The sequence below is a fragment of the Coregonus lavaretus genome, assembly GCF_964263955.1.
Source record: "Coregonus lavaretus genome assembly, chromosome: 19".
Lineage (NCBI taxonomy): Eukaryota > Metazoa > Chordata > Actinopteri > Salmoniformes > Salmonidae > Coregonus > Coregonus lavaretus.
In genome coordinates, this window is record NC_140006.1 from 22,704,884 (window position 1) to 22,724,626 (window position 19,743).

Below are 19,743 nucleotides of genomic sequence, written 5' to 3' on the forward strand. Positions count from 1 at the left end.
TGCGCATATAAGTCATTTAGCTTGTCTGGTAGGCTTGTGTCACTTGGCAGCTCACGGCTAGCTTGCCTTTGTAGTCCGTAATAGTTTGCAAGCCCTGCCACATCTGACGAGCGTCAGAGCCGGTGTAATAGGATTCAATCTTAGTCCTGTATTGATGCTTTGCTTGTTTGATGGTTCGTTAGAGGGCATAGCGGGATTTCTTATAAGCGTCCGGGTTAGAGTCCAGCTCCTTGAAAGCGGCAGCTCTACCATTTAGCTCAGTGCAGATGTTGCCTGTAATCCATGGCTTCTGGTTGGGGTATGTACGTATGGTCACTGTGGGGACGATGTCATCAATGCACTTATTGATGAAGCCGGTGAATGATGTGGTAAACTCCTCAATGCCATCGGATGAATCCCGGAACATATTCCAGTCTGTGCTAGCAAAACAGTCCTGTAGCTTAGCATCTGCGTCATCTGACCACTTCCGTATTAAGTGAGTCACTGGTACTTCCTGCTTTAGTTTTTGCTTGTAAGCAGGAATCAGGAGGATAGAATTATGGTCAGATTTTGGTCAGATTAGCCAAATGGAGGGCGAGGGAGAGCTTTACACGCGTCTCTGTGTGTGGTCTATAGTTTTTTTTCCTCTGGTTGCACGTTACATGCTGGTAGAAATTAGGTTAAATGTATTTACGTTTTCCTGCATTAAAGTCCCCGGCCACTATGAGCGCCGCTTCTGGATGAGCATTTTCTTGTATGCTTATGGCCTTATACAGCTCGTTGTGTGCGGTCTTAGTGTCAGCATCGGTTTGTGGTGGTAAACAGACAGCTACAAAAAATATAGATGAAAACTCTCTTGGTAAATAGTGTGGTCTACAGCTTATCATGAGATACTCTACCTCAGGCGAGCAAAACCTTGAGACTTCTTTAATATTAGATTTTGAGCACCAGCTGTTATTGACAAATAGACACAGACCACCACCCCTTGCCTTACCGGAGGTAGCTGTTCTGTCTTGCCGATGCACGGAAAGACCAGCCAACTGTATATTATCCATGTCGTCGTTCAGCCACGACTCAGTGAAACATAAGATATTACAGTTGTTTATGTCCCGTTGGTAGGATAGTCTTGAACGGAGCTCATCCAGTTTATTCTCCAATGTTTGCACTTTGGCCAATAGGACGGATGGTAGAGGCAGGTTATCCACTCGCCGACTAATTCTCACAAGGCACCCGGATCTGCGTCCCCTGTATCGGCATCTCTTCTTAATGCGAATGATGGGGATTTGGGCCTGTTCCAGTATCAGCAGTAAATCCTTTGCGTCCGACTGTTTTGTATTGTTATAAAATGTATGTTAGATTACATTACACTGTGGTTAATTATAGCATCATGTACCCACTATAGCAGCACTTACCTACTATATGGCCTGCAGGAGATTTGGTGGTGGGCTGGTAGATTGGATATCCTGGTTACAAAGAAAAACTTATGATCAATTTCAACACCATGAGCATCTACAGTGGTGTGTGTGCAGTGCTCTACTCCAGTAATGTTGCAAAAGTATGTGGACACCTGCTCGTCGAACATTTCATTCAAAAATCATGGGCAATAATATGTAGTTGGTCCGCCCTTTCCAGCTATAACAGCCTCCACTCTTCTGGGAAGGCTTTCCACTAGATGCTGGAAAATTGCTGCGGGGACTTGCTTCCATTCAGCCACAAGAGCATTAGTGAGGTCGGGCACTGATGTTGGGCGATTAGGCCTGGCTTGAAGTCGGCGTTCCAATTCATCACCAAATGTGTTCGATGGGGTTGAGGTCAGGGCTCTGTGCAGGCCAGTTAAGTTCTTCCACTCTGATCTCGACAAACCATTTCTGTATGGACCTCGCTTTGTGCACGGGGCCATTGTCATGCTGAAACAGGAAAGGGCCTTCTCCAAACTGTTGCCACAAAGTTGGAAGCACAGAATCGTCTAGAATGTCATTGTATGCTGTAGCGTTAAGATTTCCCTTCACTGGAATTAAGGGGCCTGGACCAAACCATGAAAAACAGCCTCAGACCATTACTCCTCCTCCACCAAACTTTACAGTTGGCACTATGCATTGCGGCAGGTAGCATTCTCCTGGCATCCGTCAAACCCAGATTCGCCATTCGGACTGCCAGATGGTGAAGCGTCCAATGGCGGAGTCTAATGGCGGCGAGCTTTACACCACTCCAGCTGACGCTTGGCATTGAGCATTGTGATATTAGGTTTGTGTGCAGCTGCTTGGCCATGGAAACCCATTTCATGAATCTCCTGACTAACAGTTATTTTGCTGACCTTGCTTCCAGAGGCAATTCGGTAGTGAGTGTTGCAACCAAGAACAGAAGATTTTTACGCACTTCAGCACTCGGCAGTCCCGTTCTGTGAGCTTGTGTGGCCTACCACTTCGCGGCTGAGCCGTTGTTGCTCCTAGATGTTTCCACTTCACAATAACAGCACTTACAGTTGACATGGGCAGCTCTAGCAGGGCACAAATTTGACGAATTGACTTGTTGTAAAGGTGGCATCCTATGACGGTCCCACGTTGAAAGTCACTGAGCTCTTCAGTAAGGCAATTTTACTGCCAATGTTTGTCTACGGAGATAGCATGGCTGTGTGCTCGATGTAATACACCTTTCATCAACAGGTGTGGCTGAAATAGCCAAAATCCACAAATTTGAAGGAGTGTCCACATACTTTTGTATATATAGTGTAAGAGGTAGTAGGAAAAAAATTGCATTGAAAACCCCATGAAAATGCTAAATGCTGCAACATGATTTGAATCAGTGTGATTTTTCCCTAAAGCTGTCTTCATGAGCTTTAAGACAAAGACCAAAAAGAAAACCTCCTGGCAAACAGAGATTGTATCGATGGATAGCAGCTCACCCCAAACAAATAACAACCTTCGTTACTTCCAGGGAGTCTAATAAAAAGCATGAGCTGGCCTGGTGCACCCCCAAAAAAGTTGGTAGAGGTGCTGACTAACTTCTATGGTCTGTCTAGACGTTTAGACTGCTCTTGGAGCGCTCACAGCCTCCAAGAGATAAAAACCTGGTTTTAATAATCACATCCAGTAATAAATCTCTGTCCTGTATTAATAAAATGCCAACCCTAATTATTTATTCCACATTAAATATTCTGTTTATATGACAACGGAAAGCTAACCAACCACCTGGGTCCGATTATTCACTCATTACAGTTTCTGTATAAAACCTCTGTATAAAAGTTGCCATGAAAGATTGAGTTAATGATTTGTGTCTACCATAATTAAATCAACGGGGCAATCAAGATAATATACAGACCCTTCCGTTTTTACTGTGGTTGGCATGATTCGAGTTGGGTGGTTATGGAATGAAGCCAGGAGTCAGGAAGACATCAAGTTTCACTTTTCTATGGGATTGGATTGTTCCTGAGAACACCAGTTAAACAGATTCCAGATTTAGAATCTCTGTAAACATTGAGGAATAAGGACTGGCGCCTATGACGAAGAGGGCCCCTTGGAGATGAAAATGTCATCATTCAAATAGCAACTGTATAACATCTCTTACTCAAATGTGTCCCAATATGAAGGACTCCTATCATGGATCATTTCAGAAAATAGACATTTTGTGAGAGAGTTTGGCAGGCATACTGTAATGTTTATCTATTCTCCTAAACACATTGTGCGTGACACATGATGATTGCTGTGGCAAGTCAATGTCGAGGGGCCCTAAAATAAAGGCTTGTCAGTCATTGCTCTTGGTCTGACACCAGAAGAAGCATGAGGAATGCTCTAAATACAGACTGTTGACACATAACATTGTGCATCATCACGAACTGCCACAATTCCTAAAGGTATATAATCAGAATATGTGAAGAAACAACAACTCAACCTAAAGACAGACAAGGTGTGGCATGTGTCTGTGTTGACATGCTAAGGTGAAGGTATGACAGAATGAGGTGAGCGTGGTAAAGGATTGATATTTCAATTTCTCTGAGGGTATGTTTTAGCAGTATTGCAGGTCCACAGAAAACATGTCCTGCATCCTTCTGTCATCAAGTTTTTGTTGGGATCTGGGCATGTTGGAGGAGCAATCTTGGCTAGTCTCTCTAAGTGTCAGAAACTCTTTGCAAGCACACAAAGGAAAACGACCCAAAACATTAAATAATTCTACATAAATTCTAACACGTTGTAATAAACAGCTTATGTAGGAATGAGGTCAATTTGCCTTCTTCAGATCCCAACTCTTTGATACACTCTTGGCTCTTACTATAGTAATGCTTCATCTTAGGTAAAAGGCAGGACTGGGTCAAAATGTACAAGCAAGGGCATGATACTATTGTACCGCTTATTCCTTGTTATTCATTCATTTGTTTGTTCATTCTCTCACTGGTCATTCATTTATACATTCGTTCACTGGTCATTCATTAATTCATCCATCCATTAATTTCTCTGGGTACAACAGATTTCCTATTCCAAATAATCGATTTATACAAGTACTATGTACATCATCTTAGAAATTAGAAAAGGTTACATACTAATACACTGCGGGTAGCCATAGTAACCGTCTGCACAGCGTTCACAGTTGTTTCCGATGAATTCTGGCCGGCAGTGGCAACGTCCTGTCCCCATGTCACAACCAGCATTAGTCCTGGCATCACACCTGCAGGCTGTGGTCACACACGGACACACACATGCACGCACACAGACATGCGCCCACACACATACACAAACACACCAAACTTCAGTCATGAGAAAATACTGCTCGAGACATACAACAACAATCAAAGAAAATGATGATGGAACTAACCAGCTTTTACTGTCTGTGTTTTCCCAAGTCAACACCTTCCGCTGTTAAGCTCACTTAATTTGGTCTTTTCAAAGCGCTGAGGGCAACAATTTTCATTTCATCGCCACTCAAAGCCCAAACACAACTGGCAGCTATTTACAGTGCGATCAGAAAGTATTCACACCCCTTGACTTTTTCCACATTTTGTTGTGTTACAGCCTGAATTTAAAATGGATTAAATTGAGATTGTATGTCACTGACCTACACACAATACCCCATAACGTCAAAGTGGAATTATACTGTATTTTTATAAATGTTTACAAATTAATTAAAAATGTAAAGCTGAAATGTCTTGAGTCAACAAGTATTCAACCCCTTTGTTATGGTAAGCCTAAATACGTTCCGGTAACTGAGTTAGGAAGGACGCCTGTTTCTTTGTAGTGACTGGGTGAATTGATACACCATCCAAAGTGTAGTTAATAATTTCACCATGCTCAAAAGGAATTTCAATGTGTGTTGTTTTTTCTTTTCTTTTTTTCCCATCTACCAATACAGTGAGGGAAAAAATTATTTGATCCCCTGCTGATTTTGTACATTTGCCCACTGACAAAGAAATGGTCAGTCTATAATTTTAATGGTATTTTATTTGAACAGTGAGAGACAGAATAACAACAAAAAAATCCAGAAAAACACATGTCAAAAGTGTTATAAATTGATTTGCATTTTAATGAGGGAAATCAGTATTTGACCCCCTCTCAATCAGAAAGATTTATGGCTCCCACTTGTCTTTTATACAGGTAACGAGCTGAGATTAGGAGCACACTCTTAAATCAATCAATCAGATTCCAAACTCTCCACCATGGCCAAGACCAAAGAGCTCTCCAAGGATGTCAGGGACAAGATTGTAGACCTACACAAGGCTGGAATGGGCTATAAGACCATCGCCAAGCAGCTTGGTGAGAAGGTGACAACAGTTGGTGCGATTATTCGCAAATGGAAGAAACACAAAAGAACTGTCAATCTCCCTCGGCCTGGGCTCCATGCAAGATCTCACCTCGTGGAGTTGCAATGATCATGAGAACGGTGAGGAATCAGCCCAGAACTACACGGGAGGATCTTGTCAATGATCTCAAGGCAGCTGGGACCATAGTCACCAAGAAAACAATTGGTAACACACTACGCCGTGAAGGACTGAAATCCTGCAGCGCCCGCAAGGTCCCCCTGCTCAAGAAAGCACATACACATGCCCGTCTGAAGTTTGCCAAGTAACATCTGAATGATTCAGAGGAGAACTGGGTGAAAGTGTTGTGGTCAGATGAGACCAAAATGGAGCTCTTTGGCATCAACTCAACTCGCCGTGTTTGGAGGAGGAGGAATGCTGCCTACGACCCCAAGAACACCATCCCCACTGTCAAACATGGAGGTGGAAACATTATGCTTTGGGGGTGTTTTTCTGCTAAGGGGACAGGACAACTTCACCGCATCAAAGGGACGATGGACGGGTCGATGTACCATCAAATCTTGGGTGAGAACCTCCTTCCCTCAGCCAAGGCATTGAAAATGGCTCGTGGATGGGTATTCCTGCATGACAATGACCCAAAACACATGGCCAAGGCAACAAAGGAGTGGCTCAAGAAGAAGCACATTAAGGTCCTGGAGTGGCCTAGCCAGTCTCCAGACCTTAATCCCATAGAAAATCTGTGGAGGGAGCTGAAGGTTCGAGTTGCCAAACGTCAGCCTCGAAACCTTAATGACTTGGAGAAGATCTGCAAAGAGGAGTGGGACAAAATCCCTCCTGAGATGTGTGCAAACCTGGTGGCCAACTACAAGAAACGTCTGACCTCTGTGATTGCCAAAAAGGGTTTTGCCACCAAGTACTAAGTCATGTTTTGCAGAGGGGTCAAATACTTATTTCCCTCATTAAAATGCAAATCAATTTATAACATTTTTGACATGCGTTTTTCTGGATTTTTTTGTTGTTATTCTGTCTCTCTCTGTTCAAATAAACCTACCATTAACATTATAGACTGATCATATCTTTGTCAGTGGGCAAACGTACAAAATCAGCAGGGGATCAAATACTTTTTTCCCTCACTGTAGGTGCCCTTCTTTGTGAGGCATTGAAAAACCTCCCTGGTCTTTGTGGCTGAATCTGTGTTTGAAATTCTCTGCTTTACTGAGGGATCTTACATATAGTTGTATATGTGGGGTACAGATATGATGTAGTAATTAAAAAATCATGTTAAACACTATTATTGCATAGAGTGAGTCCATGCAACTTATTACATTTACATTTACATTTTAGTCATTTAGCAGACGCTCTTATCCAGAGCGACTTACAGGAGCAATTAGGGTTAAGTGCCTTGCTCAAGGGCACATCGACAGATTTTTCACCTAGTCGGCTCAGGGATTAGAACCAGCGACCTTTCGGTTACTGACACAACGCTCTTAACCACTAAGCTACCTGCCGACTTGTTAAGCACATTTTTACTCCTGAACTTATTTAGACAAAGGGGTTGAATACTTATTGACTCAAGACATTTCAGCTTTTCATTTTTCATATATTTGTAAAAATGTCAAACAACATAATTCCACATGTCAATTTAATAAAACATGTATTCAGGCTGTAACACAACAAAAATGTGGAAAAAGTCAAGGGGTGTGAATACTTTCTGAAGGCACTGTAAGGCCTGAGGCAATTGCCTCTTCTGCCTATTGGTAAATCCAAAACTCAGAGGGTGACTTCCAGAGAGTGGCGAGGGGACTGTTCACTATTGTGAATCCCAAATCACTGCATAGCCCCTACCAACTCGCTTGGAGGGTTCTCTGTTGTCATGTGTTGCTGACAAAACTCAGAGGGTGACTTCCAGAGAGTGGCGAGGGGATCAATAAACTCATTAACTTCGGGACACTGGTGACTTGAATGATGCAATTCATGTTCAACTTTTAAATAATAAAATGAGCATGAAATTCAAATTAACACATCCCCCCTGTCATTTTACAAAATATAAACCTCAGTAACAGTTCAACATTTAATTTGGGAGGTATTTCATCTTTTACATGTGTCAAGTCTCGACATCAGCCATAAACAAATCCAAGTGTCATATAATTAGGCACGCCTATCCATTATTTTGTGTGAAATTGCGCAAAAACAAAAATCATGCGGTGCCTTATGGCATAAGGGATTCCACTTAGCTATGAAGCCGGCAGCATTGCAGGCTCAGTCGAAGTGCCATTGCAATTGCAATATTTGGTTTAAAAAAAGGCATTTTTTGCCCATACCGTGCAGCCCTACGTGGCAGTGTGTAAATAAGTTCAGGAGTAAAAATGTGCTTAACAAGTCACATAATAAGTTGCAATAATAGTGTTTAACATGATTTTGAATGACTACCTCATATCTGTATGTATGACCAATAGGTCCCTCCGTCGAGCAGTGAATTTCAAACACAGATTCAACCATAAAGACCAGGGAGGTTCTCCAATGCCTCGCAAAGAAGGGCACCTATTGGTAGATAGGTTTTTAAAAAAAGCAGATATTGAATATCCCTTTGAGCATGGTGAAGTTATTAATTACACTTTGGATGGTGTATCAATACACCCAGTCACTACAAAGATACAGGCGTCATTCCTAACTCAGTTGCCGGAGAGGAAGGAAACCGCTCAAGGATTTCACCATGAGGCCAATTGTGACTTTAAAACAGTTAGAGTTTAATGTCTGTGATAGGAGAAAACTGAGGATGGATCAACAACATTGTAGTTACTCCACAACACTAACCTAAATGACAGAGTGAAAAGAAGGAAGCCTGTACACAATAACAATATTCCAAAACATGCATCCTGTTTGCAATAAGGCACTAAAGTTAAACTGCAAAAAAAGTGTCAAAGAAATGAACTATGTCCTGAATACAAAGCATTTTGTTTGGGGCAAATCCAACACATCAATCACTGAGTACCACTCTTCACATTTTCAAGCAAGGTAGTGGCTGCATCATGTTATGGGTATGCTTGTCATCGGCAAGGACTAGGGATAAAAATAAACGTAATAGAGCTAAGCACAGGCAAAATCCTAGAGGAAAACCTGGTTCAGCCTGCTTACCAACAGACACTGGGAGACAAATTCACCTTTCAGCAGGACAATAACCTAAAACACAAGGGCAAATATACTCTGGAGTTGCTTACCAAGAAGACATTGAATGTTCCTGAGTGGCCTAGTTACAGTTTTGACTTAAATTGGCTTAGAAAACTATGGCATGACTTGAAAATAGCTGTCCAGCAATTATCAAAACCAACTTGACAGAGCTTGAAGAATTTTTAAAGAATAATGTGCAAATATTGTACAATCCAGGTGTGCAAATCTCTTCGAGACTTACCCAGAAAGACTCACAGCTGTAATCGCTGCCAAAAGGTTATTCTAACATGTATTGACTCAGGGGTGTGAATACTTATGTAAATTAGATATTTCTGTATTTCATTTTCAATACATTTGTACAAATTTCTAAAAACATGTTTTCACTTTGTCATTATGGGGTATTGTGTGTAGATGGGTGAGAATTCAGGCTGTAACAACAAAATGTGGAGTAAGTCAAGGCGTATGAATACTTTCTGAAGGCACTATATGTGGCGAGGAAGAACAACGACGTACCACGCTAGCAATGTAAACAAGTGTGGCGCCGAATTTAGCAACACTACAAGTGGCTAGAGCTAGTGGTTGGTGCCACTGTGTATATTCGTCTGTGACAAACGACACGGGAGTCTCTGGGGTCAAGTCTCTTTTTCATTTTGGTCTCACATTTTATCCATAGGTCAGAAAGCAAGCTACAGCAGCTCTTTACTAAACATTAGTACCCCAACTATTTGATATACTGTACGACAAAACGTTGCACATGTAGGCCTACAATTCTGTCAGTAGCCATACTGTTTGGTATTATACATTTACATTTTAGTCATTTAGCAGACGCTATATATATGTAACTAAAGGTGATATTTTCACATCATAAAAGATATATTGTCATCATTAGAAGGCACTTTAGGAACAAAGGAAGACACTAAGGCCATAGAGAAAGGAGAAACGGAGAAATACAGTTCGAAGAGGAGAAAGAAGAGTTTCGCTCACGTATGCATCCGCTGTGAGACTCTGGAGGTAATCCATGGGGTCTGTAGAATCCATCAGCACAAAGCTCACAGTTCACCCCCGCCGTGTTGTGCTAGTGAGAGGGAAACACAGAGAAATCAGACAAACATCACACAACACTCCTGCTTTAGAGTGAATGGAGTGACTGGGTCAGAGGGACACTATGTTTTTGTTGCCTGGGGGCAACTATGGTTCCTCTAAGGCAAGAAGACAAACTGCAAAACTGTGTTTTCTAAAACTATAGATAAATGTTCTTATCAAACACACCTTGCAGTTGCTAGTCCATCTGTTTGCACTTTTTGCAGTACCACCAGTATCTTATCTTCTTTCACACTGAGCATGCATGCAGTGTAGATAGATGGCTTGTTTTAACATGCTTCCTGCAAGGGTATTTTAGTCCCAAAGGATAACAGTGCATCTCATTATTGGTGGTGAGGAAAAGTACTTTGTTTTGGAGATTTAGTCAAAATGAACTGTCTGACAATTGCACAAGGAATTTAATACAGAGAATATACACCATGTGTACATTGACTTAATTTCCATTACAGACCTCCATGCCTGCTCCTAGGTCTGGGTCATGTTTATTAGGGCACACCGTAGCAAAACGTTTTGCGATGACAAACGAAAACAAGTGTTTCTTATTGGACAAGTTCAGGTAGTACCTCCTAGTTTCACTCCATTCGCTTCTGTTTTGTGCCTACTGAACACTACCCCTGTTCTTATTCTAGTTTAGTCATGCTCCCTGTTCATCTTAAAGAGCACCCACATACATGCTATACATACCATACATAATGTCAAATTAGAATGAATCATGTCACACATAAAATCCTAAATGTAGATGAGGAACAGTCTTGGTGCTTGTCTCACACACACACACACACAGGAATCCGTTCGGACTTGTAACGGGCTTCATACCTGGCAGTTGATGCACACTCCTCCGCCGTCGTACCTGCCGAATGTGTCTACACTTGCTCTCCTCTGCTCCACCTCTGGGTCGTAATAACACTCTGTGGCATGTGAATGGCACTGGCATGCTGTGGGAGAAATCCCCGAAACAGTCAGCAAGTAAACACACACATGAAGCAGAGGCACGCGCGCACACACACACACACACACACAAACAAACACAAAACAGACACACAGAGACAGGTAAGAGAAAGTTCTGTATTTTATATCTTACAGTATATTTAGTTACTATCTCTTCCTAAAGCAGAGTGATGTGACTAGAAAGTCACTAGAAAGTCACTCAGTATATAGTCAACCATAACAGGACAGTACACCCTCTACTTCCTCCTCAATCTGCCTCATTAATGTTTCTGAATGGTTAGGGTGCATTTTCTAGTACGTGAGTGCACTGATTGGATTACAGACTTCTCCACTCTTTCGATCTCTCTCTCTTGTTCTGCGGTTGTAGAGTTGCAGGCTCGAGTTTCAGCATCTCCGACTCTGGGCTCGGGAGGGAAAATCTTGTCAACAGGCCAGGGCAATTAGGAACCAGCTGGCATTGGGACTGACTGGCTGACTGGCTATGTAGAGGACAGCAGTAGCGGTGCTGTGCTAGCTACAGTAGACTGCATACAGTGCAGTACATCACACACATACCACATGAGTAATTCCCTTAACAGTTTGCTTAGGCGTCTTCCTAGTTCCAACACCATATCAGGGCATTAAGCACTGAAGCTAATGTGGTAGAGGAGATGATGGGAGAACCGTAATGAAGACATTCTGTGGCTGTACTTTCTCGCGCTGTACTTTCTCGTGCAGTGTCATTGAAACACATTCATGACAAAGGAGAGAGCAGAGAACAGTTATACCCTTTTCCAGGGGCACAACTTTCACTGGGAACGGGGGACATGTCCCCCCCACATTCTGAAATTGCATTTTTGTCCCCCCCAGTTTTATCATTGGAATGTGATACAAAACGAGGCAACAGCGTGCTTTAGGACCAAGCGGACATCTCAAAGCGTTCGGGTAGGCTGTTTGGAGTGTGTATCCGACAGAAAAAAAATAAAAAATAAGATGTCCCCCCCCCCCCACGTCTAAAACCAAAGTTGCACCCACTGCCCTTTTCACACTATCATGCCAACCCCCAACCAAACTGTGCTGGCTCTGTTATTTTCTTTTCACATTGTGCTTTCCAGCACAGTTCTAGCAATGGTGGATTGTGGTGGATGCGTAACCAGTGCAGGTCAGTACTGCTTGGTTTGGAACACATTTGCACACAGACAGTCAGTCAGAAAGCAAAGAGAGGAGGGTGAGGGTGGCAAAGAGAGGAGGGTGGAGTGTGGTACTCACGTTGGCACTCGTTGGGGCTGTCTGTCGTAGCGGCACGCCATGGCTTCTGGTTGAACCCTGGACAGCAGCGGTCACATGACTCACCACAGGTGTTGTGTTTGCACTCGCACTGCAGCCTAAAGACAGGAGGAGAAAAGAAGGGACTGGGTTTTCTGCATCATTCTTTCATGTTTATGACTTTCAGTTGAAGAGAGGGAGTTTTGTAGCCTACAGTATATCATCAATAAGAAGCATCTGGTGACTGTTCACTCAAGACTCAAAAACATATCTGAATCCATTTTAGATGGACCTTGATGCAAGGTGTAAAAGAAGTAAAGTCAATTCCAAAGTGAATGAAGCCATTACAATGGTTAGATTAATCATTCACTGTCAAACTACAGTATGATGTCATTGACCCTTATTGTTTTTCATTGCCCATAAAATACATCACCTCTATAAGGACATCATCTTGGCCTCTTGCCAACAGTTTACATCAAACTCACAATCACTACTAATCAGGATAACTAAAATAAACTGGTGCCTTTTACAATGACAATGCCAGGAAACAAACAGATGAAGTAATTTCCTTTCTACCAAATCCCCAGCAATCTCTTCAACCTCAGACACAGATGCTATCACTGTGCTATTCAATAAAAACATTTTTAAAAATCAGTTAACCTCATCCCCCATACGCTTTACAACCCACTAAACACAACACATCCATTCACCCCTGTAAATGACAAATAAACTAAAGTAAGGATTCGTCATACTGAACTACTCAATGAATCCTCTGTTTTTGTTTTGTGGAACTTTTATATACATAATTCAGGCCTACGTCCAATAGGCTACAGTATGAATGAATGAAAGATAACGGATTCAACTGTAAGTATAAACAACAACAGACAAGTATATGTTTGTGGAGAATGAAACAGTAAACAAAGAAGCAGGTAAAAACAAGTATGAAAGATGTGCACTACTCACCGATTGGGGTTGCCTTGGTTACGCCCTCCACACACCTGCGCGTGGCCGTGACAAACGCAGCGTCCCCCGACACTGATGTCTTTGATGCTGTAGTAATACTGTCAACAACGCACAGAGGGAACAACACCGTCAGAACACTGTAGCAAGACTAACAACCATCTGCTCTATCAGAAACACTACATATAAACCTCACCTAAACAAACCCAGACATAGTCTGCCAATGCAGCTGAGGTGAGTTACATTGGGTTCTTTGGTTTTAGTCAATCCCTAGGCCACAGACGCTCACTAGCATAATTGAAGCTGGAGTTATACAGGTATGCCTATCTTATACAGTATTTCAACGGCAGGTAGCCTACAGTATATGGTGGCAGGTAGCCTATCGGTTAAGTGTTGGGCCAGTAACCGAAAGGTCGCTGGTTCGAATCCTCGAGGCGGCAAGGTGGAAAAATCTGGAAGGCAGATTGAGCAAGGCAGTTAACCATTAACAACAACTGCTCCCTGGGCGATGACGTGGATGTCGTTTAAGACAACCCCCTGCACCTCTCTGATTCAGAGGGGTTGGGTTAAATGTGGAAGACACATTTCGGTTGAATGCATTCAGTTGTGCAACTGACACCTAGACTGTCTGTCTGTCAAGCCAGCCCACCTTCTACAGGACCCTAGGGTCTCTTTTCTGGGGCAATGCTCTTAGAGCGTAAACATGTTCGTTTTGATTCATATACTAACTGGCGAACAGCTTTCCTGGATGGGTTCTGTGCTGCACTTGGATGACTGCAGCATTCACAATGGCCTCATACAGTACACATTTGCTCTAAAAACGTGAGTGAGTGTGAGTGTGTGTGTGTGTGTGTGTGTGTGTGTGTGTGTGTGTGTGTGTGTGTGTGTCATCCAACACTGGTCTGTGTTACTGAAGCCTGTTCCTGCAGCACCAGGGAGCTGTCTGGACCAGTCTTCACATTCTCTCTCTGTATGTGGAAGGAATTACCCTGGTGAAGACTGGACAGACAGCTCTGGCAGGGAGCCCCGACCAGGAGGAAGGAATGTGCAGCGAGAGAGAAATCACGTCAGTGTGTTTGTGTCAGCAGAAAGGTGCTGAGGGGGGGGCTACATCTTGTCACATCGGGCAATGAGGCAGAAGGTAGGCTACACATAACAGGTTGGTGTGAGACGATGTCATTGTGGGTTTGTGCTCTGCTGACGATGCATTCCTTGTTGCCCCTGAGTGGGTTAATAAAGTTGAAGTAAATTGAATTGAACTGATCTGAACTGTAATGAAATTAAATGAACTGAATTGGGTGCCTGTTGTGTGACTCACCCTGCGTGTGACAGTGGGGTCCCTCTGGGCCTTGGAAATGAGGTGCCCCAACAGAGTGCTGGTCCTGAGGAAGCGCAGGCGGATGTTGGTGGCCTTGGTGAAATCTCTCAGCACTGGAGAATAGGTGAAGTTCTTGGAGCCCGGGCGACCGTTTATCAGGGACACCACAATCTGGACAAGAACAACATTACTCAGACACAAATATCCCCATCACTCTGTAGAAGTAGTAGTCTTTTGGTACATTTTACAGGATTCAACATTGTGACAATCATATGTTCCCATTCAGTGAGTTTCTCACCTCTCCGTTCTCCAATGGAACGATCTTTGAGTACTCTGTGGTGCAGATCTGGTCGTCATCTCGGACTATGCGTCCATTTGGTTCTTTGCCAAACCTCTCAATGCACTCCCTTTTAGAATCTGAAAAGAACAAACAGAGTGATATGTCAACCACTATCATCTCTTTATAAGGGGCCAACCGTGAAGTTATTTTTCTAAGGGACTTCATCAAATTTCCTCATTTGCATATTTTCCTTCTGATTACTGTAGCCCCCTGGCCCTTCGTAGCGCTCTGTTCTGGCAGTACATTCAAATGCTTCATCAATGTCTTGGTGTCCTCTTTTACCCTGTTCACATGTCAAATTTTGAACCTGTGCATGGTAGGTACAGTAACCTCTTTTCAAATCAGATTTGGCAAAACAATTGTTTAAGCAGCCTTTACAAGCTTCTACTTACTGCTGCTTTCCACACATGGATACTAGGTTATCTGACCTACTTGCACCCTGTCCACCGATAAGACAATCTGATCTCATTTATCGACATGACAGCAACAACTCGTGGGGAAACTGCATGACGACTTCAAGCATAATATATAATAAATGCAATATGGTTTATTCCTCTTTGACATTGAGCAGTATTACGAACCACTGACTGAGTTATACCATATTCATGTGTTTCATATTTCTGGTTATGAACATAGAAGCCAGAAAAGTGCTCAAACTCTCTCAGAGGGCTCCAAGGGTTTAGTCTGTTGGAAGGCCTATTCCCAGAAAAGTAAAAAAATCGGTGGCATTTGTTTGAAAATAAATCTACTGAATACCAAGAATCAAAGACCATAAAATAAGGAGAGCCAGGAGTGTATAGATTTTCCAGAGACACATTAAGAGAGAGCGAGATCAAGAGAGAGAGATCAAGAGAGAGAGATCGTGAGAGAGAGATTGAGAGAAAGAGCGAGAGAGAGAGATCAAGAGAGAGAGATTGAGAGAGAGAAATCAAGAAAGAGAGAGATCAAGGGAGAGAGAGATCAAGAAAGAGAGAGCGAGAGAGAAATCGAGAGAGAGCGAGAGCGAGTGAGAGAGAGAGATCAAGAAAGAGAGAGCGAGAGAGAAATCGAGAGAGAGCGAGAGAGAGCGAGAGAGAGCGAGAGAGAGCGAGAGAGTGAGAGAGAGAGAGAGAGAGAGAGAGAGATTTATTGTTTATTTCACTTTTGTTTATTATCTACTTCACTTGCTTTGGCAATGTTAACATACGTTTCCCATGCCAATAAAGCCCTTAAATTGAATTGAATTGAATTGAATTGAGAGAGAGAGAGAGCGAGAGAGAGAAGAAGACAAAGAAAAGCCTAAAATGAAATTCAAAAGGAGATATAAGGCACAGCTGTTTCTGCTGGAAAGGTGCCTCACAGGGACTGGGCATGTCTTCACTTCTAAGACCAGGCTGGTGAGCGTGTGTATGAGGAGGTACGGTGCATTCAGAAAGTATTTTCTACAACTTGATTAGAGTCCAACTGTTGTAAATTCAATTGATTGGACATGATTTGGAAAGGCACACACCTGTCTATATAAGGTCTCACAGTTGACAGTACATGTCAGAGCAAAAACCAAGCCATGAGGTCGAAGTTATTGTCCGTTGAGCTCTGAGACAGTATTGTGTTGAGGCACAGATCTGGGGAAGGGTACCAAAATATTTCTGCTGCATTGAAGGTCACCAAGAACACAGTGGCCTCCATCATTCTTAAATGGAAGAAGTTTGGAACCACCAAGACTCTTCCTAGAGCTGAACGCCCGGCCAAACTGAGCAATTCGGGGAGAAGGGCCTTGATCAGGGAGGTGACCAAGAACCTGATAGTCATTCTGACAGAGCTCCAGAGTTCCTCTGTGGAGATGGGAGAACATTCCAGAAGGACAACCTTCTCTGCAGCATTCCACCAATCAGGCCTTTATGGTAGAGTGGCCAGACGGAAGCCACTCCTCAGTAAAAGGCACATGACAGCCCGTTTGGAGTTTGCCAAAAGGCACCTAAAGGACTCTCAGACCATGAGAAACAAGATTCTCTGGTCTGATGAAACCAAAATTGAACTCTTTGGCCTGAATGCCAAATGTCACGTCTGGAAGAAACCTGGCACCATCCCTACGGTGAAGCATAGTGGTGGCAGCATCATGCTGTGGGGATGTTTTCAGCGGCAGGGACTGGGAGACTAGTCAGGATCAAGGGAAAGATGAACGGAGCAAAGTACAGAGAGATCCTTGATGATGACCTGCTCCAGAGCGCTCAGGACCTCAGACGGGAGCGAAGGTTCACCTTCCAACAGGACAACGACCCTAAGCACACAGCCAAAACAACGCAGGAGTGGCTTTGGGACAAGTCTCTGAATGTCCTTGAGTGGCCCAGCCAGAGCCCGGACTTGAACCCGATGGAACATCTCTGGAGAGACCTGAAAATCGCTGTGCAGCGACGCTCCCCATCCAACCTGACAGAGCTTGAGAGGATCTGCAGCAAATAATGGGATGAACTCCCCAAATACAGGTGTGCCAAGCTTGTAGCATCATACCTAAGAAGGCTCGAGGCTGTAATTGCTGCCAAGAGTGATTCAACTAAGTACTGAGTAAAGGGTCTGAATACTTATGTAAATGTGATATTTAATTTTTGTATGTAATTTTTTTTATCTTAAAAAAATTCTAAAAACCTGTTTTTGCTTTGTCAATACGGAGTATTGTGTGTAGATTGATGAGGGATTTTTTTAAAATCCATTTTAGAATATGACTGTAACGCTATCAAAATGTGGAAAAAGTAAAGGGGTCTGAATACTTTCCGAATGCACTGTATATAGGAGAGGGCAGGTCTACTGACTGGATCATAAGTCACTTATAAACCAAGCTCTTTGCACTTATGGTAAGTATTAGGATTACAGTTCTGGAGAACAGCACATTTTTCATTGGACTTCAGAAATCTTTTTCACTTCGAAGGTATTTCATCACAATCTGTAATGTTTGCCAATTCCCAATAGGCTGCATTAAGCAGCAACACAATCTCAACACATGTACCGGACGACAGGTCATCTCGTTAGTTCAATAACTCCTTTATCAACAGTTTAACTGTTTCAACAGTTTTCAAGTCCTGCAAAAGCTGACTACCAGACCCAACCAAGAGCCTTGAGAAGCACCAGCGTAACAGACAAATGTGTGAATTTGAAAATAAAACAGTAATACTTACGAGCAAAGTACTGCCATGGAGCATACGATTTCCCATGGTCCAGGGAGCGCTCCAGGACCCACAGGTCAGGCCGAGGGGCGTTGGCAAACTTGATGAGGACATAGGCCACATGGAAGAGCTGAAAACAATATTAGCACAAAGAGCAGAGCAGTGTTTAACAGAGGGCTACAAACAACCATAATGTTAATTGATTCTGGCATTAGAAGTGGTTGGTTCAAAACGTTGTGGTTTCAATTGACCTTGGTCTACTAACACCAGCTCAGACTTGGCAGAAGGCGGAGCCTCAGCAATAGACAATACTCCATTTCCTTTTACGTGAAGGCTGGAGCACAATCACGTCAACAACAATAATCTACTCTACTGTACCTCCACCGGCTAGCGAAAACCACCACAGTGATCATATACATTGAACAAAAATACAAACGCAACATGCAACAATTTCAAAGATTTGATTGAGTTACAGTTCATATAAGGAAATCAGTCAATTGAAATAAATAAATTAGGCCCTAATCTATGGATTTCACGACTGGGAATACAGATATGCATATGTTGGTCACAGATACCTTAAAAATAAAAGTTGGGGCATGGATCAGAAAACCAGTCAGTATCTGGTGTGACCACCATTTGCCTCATGCAGCGCTACACATCTCCTTCGCATAGAGTTGATCAGGCTGTTGATTGAGGCCTGTGGAATGTTGTCCCATTCCTCTTCAATGGCTGTGCGAAGTTGCTGGATATTGGCGGGAACTGGAACACGCTGTTGTACACATCAATCCAGAGCATCCCAAACATGCTCAATGGGTGACAAGTCTGGTGAGTATGCAGGCCATGGAAGAACTGGGAATTGTTCCACTTCCAGGAATTGTGTACAAATTCTTGCGACACGGGACCGTGCATTATCATGCTGAAACATGAAGTGACGGCAGCGGATGAATGGCACGACCACGTGCCTCAGGATCTCGTCAAGGTATCTCTAAAACGACGTTGGAGGCGGCGTATGGTAGAAATTATCATTAAATTCTCTGGCAACAGCTCTAGTGGACATTCCTGCAGTCAGCATGCCAAAGGCATGCTCCCTCAAAACTTGAGACATCAGTGGCATTGTGTTGTGTGACAAAACTGCACATTTTAGAGTGGCCTTTTATTGTCCCCAGCACAAGGTGCACCTGTGTAATGATGATGCTGTTTAATCAGCTTCTTTATATGCCACACCTGTCAGGTGGATGGATCATCTTGGCAAAGGCAAAATGCTCACTAACAGGGATGTAAACAAATTTGTGGCCAAAATTTGAGAGAAATAAGCTTTTTGTGCGTATGGAACATTTCTGGGATCTTTTATTTCAGCTCATGAAAAATGGGACTAACACTTTACATGTTGCGTTTATATTTTTGTTCAGTGTAGTATGGTACAGTAAAATACAACAGTCAGATATTACAGATGCTCAACAAGACCTGTGTTGAGTGGATGAAACTGCTGCAGGTGCTTCTGAAACACGCACCCTCCGGGCCCTCCGAAACGATATCTCTACCATCAGAAAACACAGGCTACACAAGAGCACCTGATGATGATGATGATGTTCCCTTCCCTAGTGTACACTATCCTTTCTCTAACGCCCTCATGGCTATGTTTCCACACTCAATGTTCCTCTCTCGCCATCATCATCATCATCATCAGGGCTCGAGAGCGGGTTGCTTCAGTTCGATTGAATAGAATTAAAAGCTGTTTTTTTCAACAGTCAAAGCCGTCTTTGTGGTGGTTGGCATTGAGTTTGCCCAGTTTGGAATTAGA

The 19,743-nt window shown here is 43.0% G+C and overlaps 1 protein-coding gene across 1 annotated transcript in view; it reads right to left on the bottom strand.

Annotated features, from left to right (window-relative positions):
- The window catches only part of LOC311146863 (laminin subunit alpha-3-like), a 101,392-nt gene that overhangs the window by 63,405 nt on the left and 18,244 nt on the right, over positions 1-19,743 (bottom strand). The window contains exons 3-11 of the mRNA XM_084183478.1: positions 17,955-18,072; positions 14,764-14,882; positions 14,466-14,636; positions 13,151-13,248; positions 12,191-12,306; positions 10,811-10,929; positions 9,878-9,968; positions 4,514-4,645; positions 1,392-1,442 (exon numbers count right to left, since the gene is read on the bottom strand). Of these exons, the coding sequence (XP_084039604.1) occupies positions 1,392-1,442; positions 4,514-4,645; positions 9,878-9,968; positions 10,811-10,929; positions 12,191-12,306; positions 13,151-13,248; positions 14,466-14,636; positions 14,764-14,882; positions 17,955-18,072 (1,015 nt within the window). The remainder of the gene's footprint in view (positions 1-1,391; positions 1,443-4,513; positions 4,646-9,877; positions 9,969-10,810; positions 10,930-12,190; positions 12,307-13,150; positions 13,249-14,465; positions 14,637-14,763; positions 14,883-17,954; positions 18,073-19,743) is intronic.